A 9,136-nucleotide genomic window follows, 5' to 3' on the forward strand; every position below is an offset into this window, starting at 1 on the left:
ACATCACAGACTCCTGCCTGACCTCATCTGTCACCCTTGGCACCCAATCATCTTCCATAGATCCACAGAGACAGTGTAACTCCTCCTGACCTTTTCCATCGACTCTCAAAGCAAACATCTGTAGTGCTCTTTGTCAGCAAGAAGCCACACTGCTGCTCACTGATCATCACCGCTCTAAAAGAAAAGTTCCTAATGTAATGTGGCAGTATGGTAAATAACTGTATGTTTTCTATGTTACGCATTAGTACAGTCGTGGTTACAGACTCTAGCACCCTAGAATTGAATTTTGGATGTAAGTTATTTTCCAATAAAAAGACAAAACTCACAATAAACAAATTTGACTGATGCCCCCCCCCCCCCCCCCCAAAAAAAAAAAAAAGATATGGCACAATTTGCTTTTTATTTCCCAACAATCAGCGAACATAGTGAATATACACTGCTCAGAAAAATTAAAGGAACACTTTGAAAATACATCAGGTCTCAGTGGGGAAAGCCAGTCGCCTTATCTGTACTGATTATGGGCTGGGTAATGGGTGAGGAATGAAAGGATGCTACACTGTTTGATGGAAATGAAAATTATTCCCTGAAAATCAAAGTGAGAAGCAGCCACTGGTGTGAAGGTCTCTGACCAAACAATCAAACTTCACGATGGTGGCCTTAGGGCCCTGTAAGAATAGATAAACGTTTAACTGTTTTTCTGTATATCACAATGTGTTGGAAGTGTTCATCATAAACATGCACATGACAATCGGATTGTAAGCACAAAACATACTCGTACATACCCAAACCCTCCAGGTGAGGAAAGCAGGTAACGCCTGTTTCCTAATGTCACACACACATACACACACCCACACACACATACACACACCCACACACACTCACGTGATGCTAAAATAAAAGAGCCGGCAAGAAGAAGGAGGTCAGATTCTCTCTCAGACACACACACACGAGTGTTGGCTGACAGACTCTCCCTGCAGGTGAAAAGATCAACTATGGGTTTCTGTGTCTTCTTTTATTTAACGGTGGTCTGAACCTAACAGGCCCGGTGTCCTCTAGTGGGCCCTGTGCTCACTACCCTGTGGTGGAGGGTCAGTGATGGTCTGGGGAGGCATATCCATGGATGGACACACAGACCTCTACAGGCTAGACAAAGGCACCCTGACTGCCATCAATTATCAGGATGAAATCCTTGAACCCGCTGTCACTCTGGTGCAGTGGGTCCTGGGTTCCTCCTGGTGCACCACAGTGCCTGGCCTCATGTGGCAAGAGCATGCAGGCAGCTCCACTGTCCGAATACCTGTCAAGTTTTGTATTTAAAAATAAGGGAAATTTTGCGCTGCTGAAAATAGAAGCCGCTACATGACGTCATTGCCCAATTTACATAATTGGTCATTTGCAGTAGTTGCAATTGTTAAGACAGGCTGTTTTCAGATAAAATCCCTTTCATTCCAGAGATCTGAAATTTATTCATGACTAGACGTATTAGTAAATTCAGATATCTCTAATTATATTTTGACTAGACAAAATACCTATTTGAGATATCTCTAATTCCATTCGGACTAGTTGAAATGACGTCAGTGACCTGTTCTTGTAACTGATTGCCCTCCCAGTGGTTACAGTGGTTACGGAAACAGGCTGGAACCACGACGGTGTGCAGGCACGTCGTTAGCTGCGCTTTTGAAAAGAATTATTCAAGTGTAACTGTATTCAGGCGTCAGTTTGTCACAGAGCCAAGTCACATCTGAAACACTCCTGCCTCTGTGGGACCAGCCCATCCTAATCATAATGCAATCTAAGATTTTTTAATGTGTTCAAATACATAATTGGTTGACTCTGTGTGCAAAAGAAGCTGAATGTGAATAATGTGTTAAACACCCTAATCATCACATCAGACATGAGAGATTTGGAGGGTTTGATTGGCATGTGATGACTGCATTCTTTTTAGTGTCATTCTGTGAAAGCCAGCTCAACACACCTGACTTCAACCTTTAGATAAGTTATATTCATTTTAACCTAACATTTAGTAATGGTCCAAACCAGTATGAATGTAATCTATAATTCTGGTCATTTTCATAAGGATTAGCGTAATCATTTTCAAACTATAAAAATGCTTTTTGGTCACCACAAATTTTATACAACTTTCATATTTGTGTGGTAAGCATTTAGTCTAGTGTTGCACAAAGACTGTAAGCAAAGGGGAAAAAAGTAGACATCCACAAATAACTGTTTTAGATGGCATATAATTGCCTTTATTATTATATATAATATTACATGTAATATTATTATTATTATTATTATTACCCTACCTCCTTAGCCTGTATCCTCAAAGATGAATAAACAGGTTGGGGATGATAGGGTAAGGAAAAGAGGGAAAGAGAGAGAGGAGGATGGGGGAGATGTCTTCCTCCATCTTTAATCCTCTCATCCGAAAAAGCTGTCATAGAGTGTGTCCTCCTGTTGATGCACCTTCTTGTCCATTTCAGTGTTTCTGTGCTGAATTTTTTTTGTGTTTTGGTTGCTGGTCATTGAGCGTGCCCTGCAACTCTTTGTTTGCAGCTTACTTTACTTTCAGTTCTTTGCAGAATTCTTTCAGTTTTAGGTTGGCTTCATCGAGTTTCGTTTGCAAGCCTTTATTTTTTTCTCTCTGTCCTGAAGTTTCACGTTCACTTCATGGATTGTGCCCTGCAACTCTATGTGTTTAGCTTCCAATTCTTCGATCTTTTTAAGCCTTTTTGCATCATTTAGCCCAGCTGCATAAAGAGATTCTTCATGGTTTTTGTTTAATTCCTCTGAGTCCTGAAGTTTCACTTTCAATTCATGGATCGTGCCCTGCAACTCTGTGTTTAGCTTCCTGTTGTTCCTTCTGTTTAAGCATTTCATCATTTTTTAGCAAATCTGCCTGACACCTGGCTCGCATTTCTTCAGTTTCTTTCCCTGTGTACTGAAGTTTGCTCTGCAGCTCTCCGTGTGACACTTTCAGTTCATTGACCTTGCTCAGCAAATCTGTTTGCTTAGCTTCCAGTTCTTTCTTCTCTTTAAGCATTTGCTCATTTTTTAGCTGGGCTTCATCAAGTTTTGCTTGCAAACCTGCATTCTCTTTCTTGGCGTTCTGAAGTTCGCTCTCCACCTTATTGTGTGCCACTCCCAGATTACAGATCTTCTTCATCCAAATGTTTGTTTACATTTACCTGTCCTTGCCTACACCTTTTCTCCCTATCATCCTGTTTACTCTGCAACCGTTGAACTTTTTCTTGTCTGTTCATTACTGGTCGATTGCAAATTTCTCCTGACTGTTCAGCGTGAACCTTTGTCTCTCTGTGTTTCCTCTGCTGAAGAATCGCCTTAGACATATTCAAATGTTTGAATGCTGTCAACAAATTCACTTCTCGACTTAAAATGTTCCACTGAAGTTTGTTGTGGGTACTTATAGGTGAAAGATCAAACGCTACGTCTATGGCAGGCCGTTTTAACATGAAATCCGATTCACCACACTTACATTCCAGATATCTGAAATTGATTTATGCCTAGACGTATTAGTAAATTAAGATATCTCTAATCATGTTTTGACTAGACAAAATGCCTATTATAGGTGCTGGTCATAAAATTAGACTATCATGAAAAAGTTCATTTATTTCAGTAATTCCATTCAAAAAGTGAAACTTGTATATTATATTCATTCATTACACACAGACTGATATATTTCAAATGTTTATTTCTTTTAATTTTGATGATTAGAACTGACAACTAATTAAAACCCCAAATTCAGTGTCTCATAAAATTACAATATTACTTAAGACCAATACCAAAAAAAAAAAAAAAAGGATTTTTAGAAATGTTGGCCAACTGAAAAGTATGATCATGAAAAGTATGAGCATGTACTGCACTCAGTACTTAGTTGGAGCTCCTTTTGCCTGGATTACTGCAGTAATGCAGCGTGGCATGGAGTCCATCACTCTGTGGCACTGCTCAGGTGTTATGAGAGCCCAGGTTGCTCTGATAGTGGCCTTCAGCTCTTCTGAATTGTTGGGTCTGGTGTATCACATCTTCCTTTTCACCATAGCCCATAGATTTTCTATGGGGTTAAAGGTCAGGTGAGTTTGCTGGCCAATGAAGAACGGGGATACCATGGTCCTTAAAGCAGGTACTGGTAGCTTTGGCACTGTGTGCAGGTGCCAAGTCCTGTTGGAAAATGAAATCTGCATCTCCATAAAGTTGGTCAGCAGCAGGAAGCATGAAGTGCTCTAAAACTTCCTGGTAGATGGCCACGTTGACCTTGGACTTCAGGAAACACAGTGGACCAACAGCAGCAGATGACACAGCACCCCAAACCATCACTGACTGTGGAAACTTTACACTGGACCTCAGCCAGCGTGGACTCTGTGCCTCTCCTCTCTTCCTCCAGACTCTGGGACCTTGATCTCCAAAGGAAATGCAACATTGACTTTGATCAGAGAACATAACTTTGGAGCACTCAGCAGCAGTCCAGTCCTTTCTGTCTTTAGCCACGACCCTGCCCACTGGTAATGACCCCAGTATTTTCATTGTATATATAAGATTAAGCAACGCAGAAAATGGACTTTAACTAGACCCAACACAAATATTCTCATCAAATAACTCCTGAATGAACAAGACTCCACCTTCAACTTCCAAAACAACTAGAGTTCAAAGCCAACATCAACCAACACAAGACAGCCAAAACAGCAACAGCTGTGCATCTCTGGGTGTGTGGGAATAAATTCAGTTTAAATGATTTCAGTCTTCTTCCAGCTTCCCTGTGAAACAACCCATACACCTACCTAAGCTAGTTAGGGATTCTCTTATCTCTTTGTAACTCTCTCCACCCCATCCTCCTGCTTCACTTTCAGTGCTTTGGGGGAGCTGCTGAGGGAAGGGGAAACAGGTGTGATTCACAGGTAACAAAAGGCACAGACACCCCAAAAGAACAACAGTTCCTTTAGAGTGCAAACAGGACAAAGAAATGCATCATTGGAGGACTTTTGTTAAAGGCTGGTGTCCTGAACTGTCAGGCCCCAAATTTGAACCATTTAAATGCACAACAAAATCATTTTTTTCCAGAAGGAATGTCTTTTGTTGCTTAAGCGCCTCATAATAAGGTCCGCTTTAAGCAACGAAGTTCACAGAATTGGCCGATGATTGTTGACCATGTTTTTCTTCACAAGACTTTTTTAAATAGACACTCTGTGCAGGACACCAGCCAAGAAAGACCCGTGCTGGGAAAACAGACAAATCCCACTTTTCCCCACTTTAAAGGGTTAAACTGCCTTTTGGACCTTGAAATTTATGTACACATAAAATTAAGTAAAGGGTCGCAGCCTGTTACCAGATTACAATTTGCACTGCAGTTGGGTTTGAACATTTTTTTTAGACTGAGGACTGTTAAGTTATTTTATCAGTGTGTGTTGACTTTATTCAAAGGATTATTATTGCAGGGTCTTTACCTTAGAATAAAAAGCGCATTAAGGCGACTGTTTCTTGTGATTTGGTGCTATATAAATTCAATTAAAATGAATTGAATTGATAGCTCCTCAAGCTGCAGCATCTAATTTTTCTGGAGGGATCCTTAAGAGACACAGTGTTGTGTCCTGCCTACATGTAATCACATTAAGATCCACTCATGTGTTTAGGTACTCATGACACATTATCTGACAGACCTGCAGACAGGAAACAACAGGCACAACTACTTAGATATCACAGTCCACCTGCACCATGAGGATGGACAGTTACTGTTGAAGGAGCAGAGCGAGGCTTTGGTTGGTATTTGTTTGTATCGTGTGAAATTTTTCAGATTTTTTCCCCCACATCAAAGCAAAGTTGTCCATACATTCATCAGCAGTATGATACTCAAGTAGTGAATTTGGTCGCATCCCACAGTGTAACTCACTATTTCCGTGGCAACATTACACTCAATTTCCCACACACAAAGTATTCAAGCTCATACTAAGTGCACAGAAATGCCACAAAGAACAGACAAATTTGCCACATTGTATCCTTTAATTTAGGTAGATTAATAACCACCATAACCTTTATTAAGCTATTAAGAGATTGTTTTATCCTACTTCTAACCAGACAGAAACGAGGGAACTATCCTAGAATAATCTTCTAACACTAGTCTTTCATTTCTAGTCTCTCTGTCAGGATGTCATGAGGCCGGGTGGCCTGGAGATGCAAACCAGATTTACATAATCTGAAACACTTTCACAAGTTGCAAAACAAATTTACATTTCAGAAACAAAATTACATTTTAGAAAACAAATTAACAATATGAGAAACACGTTTACAAGTGGCAAAATCAACCAGAAAGGGTAGGTACTAACTCCGAGGCTGACCCGGAAGTGATAACAGAAGCGGGCATTTCAACCCAAGATGGACAGCAATCGAGTGGCGTTTTGTGGGGCACATATGAGTAGATTAACGTAATCATTAGTTGCAGCCCTACTTTCCTGTTCTATTGAGTCCTCTTTTTTTATTTTCCAGACAGCTGCTCGTAGAGTTTTGGGACATAATTATCCCACTCAGCCTGGTAGCAGGTTCCCGCCACCGGGGCTCCCAGGTTGTATTTCTTCCTAAAGCTCTGGATCTTGAACTTCCCGCGGCTGTCTCCGGAGCGGTTGGTGAGGTCGGGCTCGCTGCAGGACAAGGTGCCTGGCTGCTCGAACACAAGCCACACATACCTGTGGAGACCTGAGGGGCAAAAACACAGAGGGTTTAAATGCTGTGCCACACCGCTGAGAGGGGAAAAAAACCTAATTAAATTATAAAGAAAGTTAGGTCACAGAGTTTATATCTCCCAAGAGCATGAACAGCAGATGTATTCCAACAAAGAAGAAAAGACAGGTTATTAAAAGAAAGGAGGTCTGCATGTCTGCAAGCATTCATATTAATACTTGATGAGGGAACATTATCTAAGACTATGTTTCTAAAACTTCCAGAAAATCAGTGGACACAAACGCACAACCCAGTGTATAAAAGTCACTTCATACACAGCGAGTTTCACTGCTCCAAAGGTTATGAAAACCATATTCAGTTGTTTCTAAAGCTTTTTCGACACATGCTCTGCAGCCTTGAACCTTCTCCTGAAATTTAAGAGCGAGTCAGATTGAACATTAATGAGCATTTAATGTGCCAGCTCCCTGGAACAAAGTGCATCTGTACCTCTGTGAGACAGATTCTTCTACTTTTATATTTTTCCCCCATTCGTTTTATTTAATTCAGTTTCTGCTAACTACAATAAAATGTATCTGAAACTTTGGACAATGCCCAGACTCGATTCTCCCAACACTGCCTGCAGTTCATTAGTAAACAGCAGCTTCATTCTCTTTACCTGTGCCCTTGGGAGGGCCGGAGCCGACATAGTCCGACTTCACGCAGCCAGAGGACACATCATTGCCCTTCATGTTGACCACCAGAAAGTGGTGCCACTCCCTTTAGAGAAAGGAAAGAAAATAATCTATTTACAAAATTCAAAATCTGACCTTATTCTACAGAAACAGAGCTTTCAGTGTCCTAATGCACAAAAATGTAGCTGTGCAATTGAAATTGTGTGCTTCTGAATACGATTAACACTGAAACATAAGCAGCACAAAGGCTAAACTCTGGGGGCCTCAAACTCCAGGGGCCACATGCAGTAGGCTCACAGTGGGTCTTGTTTGTGATCCATCAGCACACAACTCCCCGTGAGGTTCCTACTTTTCTCACCTGAATTTCGGGTCCTTCCTGCTGGGAGCGTCTGGGTCGGTCAGGGCCAAAGTGTACAGTTTGGTAGCGTCACATCCCTCCCATTCGATGCAGGTGGGTCGATTCTGCACCTGCAGGAACACACAGGCAGACGTCAACTTTCACTTTCTCTGGTGCCCATTAGGGGGCGCTAAATGCCATCGATCCAAAGGCATACTTGCTGGGAGCAGCATTATGTAACCCAATTTATTGTTGGACGGTTACAAGCACGCAAATACCAAACAGTCCATTATAATGCAGTGGCAGTTTAGAGAAATGTGTGTTAGCATCGTGCTACAAGCAGCACTTAAAGCAAACACCAAGAAGCGACGTTAGCCACCGCTGCTAACAGATAGTGGTTAGCTGACTAACCTGTGTTGGAGTAAGCACTTTTCCCAGCTCATCGATTTCCACAGAGCCGTATTTCACCGTCAGGGGCTTTGCAGGCTTTTCCTCGACCTCCTGCAGGGCAAGAGATCCGGTCCACTGGCTCAGATCTACAGGCATTTTCAGCTGCTCGCTTTGAAGACTATTCTGAGACAACTCGCGCGAACACGAGAGCTGCCAATGGTGCTGCATTCAGGGACCGTCGGAATGACTTGGAATGACTGCGCGCGTTTAGGGTTAGATTAAAAAGTTTAACTATCTGAATTCAATAGATTTATTTTTTTGAAAATTTTAAATAATTTTCAACAAAAAAGAAAAACAAAACTTTAATTACTGTAGTTTTTAGGTCAATCATCATTCGCTATTAGCTACTGTCATTCCTAGATTGCTATAAACCAAATGTTGCCCATTTGGACACGATATTGATAAATAAGGAGGGCTCAACGCTGGTATTTTCCCAGCATAATTCACGCTAATTTACTTGAGAGGCAAACTGAATTTAATATTTCTCTTTATTTTAACAATTTGTGGTGAAACTTGGATTTCACAGTAATTTACCTGCACTTTAAACGGCACAAACAAAGCCAACATCATACCGCCGCCAGAGGGCGCAGTCCCCCGCCTCACTCTTTGTGATTGTGATTTGCTACAATTTCTGTCAATCACATCACCCGTTCTAGGCTCCTCCCTTCTCCACTTCACACGCTCCATTAACACACTTACTGTTTCCAGACTTTTCCATTTTTAAAAACCTGGCTCTGACTGCAGGGACATTGACTCGCTTTATAAATGTAACTTTTTTTGCCCCATTTTAATCTCAATTGAGAAAGAAGGAGCAAATTATTCCTATTATGACAGTTATGGCTTTTCCCCATTTTTGTCTTTTCAGGAATAAACAAATCCTTTAGATATCTCTCCTTAAATATTAGCAGCCTGCAAAAAATGACAAAAACAAGTATATTTACAAAGGTCATGAATGTGCATCCAGCTTAACTGCAATTTGAAAATTAAACTC

General features: G+C 41.2%; 1 protein-coding gene across 1 annotated transcript; it reads right to left on the reverse strand.

Annotated features, from left to right (window-relative positions):
* Positions 1 to 5,998: 5,998 nt before the first annotated feature.
* pebp1 (phosphatidylethanolamine binding protein 1) lies at positions 5,999 to 8,328 on the reverse strand. The gene is made up of 4 exons (XM_030738290.1): positions 8,107 to 8,328; positions 7,717 to 7,826; positions 7,343 to 7,443; positions 5,999 to 6,702 (listed from the first exon to the last, which is right to left on the reverse strand). Exons 1-4 carry the CDS (start codon positions 8,311 to 8,313, stop codon positions 6,485 to 6,487), a joined length of 636 nt encoding a protein of 211 aa, XP_030594150.1. The 5' UTR covers positions 8,314 to 8,328; the 3' UTR covers positions 5,999 to 6,484.
* Between the last annotated feature and the right edge of the window lie 808 nt (positions 8,329 to 9,136).

This window comes from Archocentrus centrarchus, chromosome 9, assembly GCF_007364275.1.
Source record: "Archocentrus centrarchus isolate MPI-CPG fArcCen1 chromosome 9, fArcCen1, whole genome shotgun sequence".
Taxonomy (NCBI): Eukaryota; Metazoa; Chordata; class Actinopteri; order Cichliformes; family Cichlidae; genus Archocentrus; species Archocentrus centrarchus.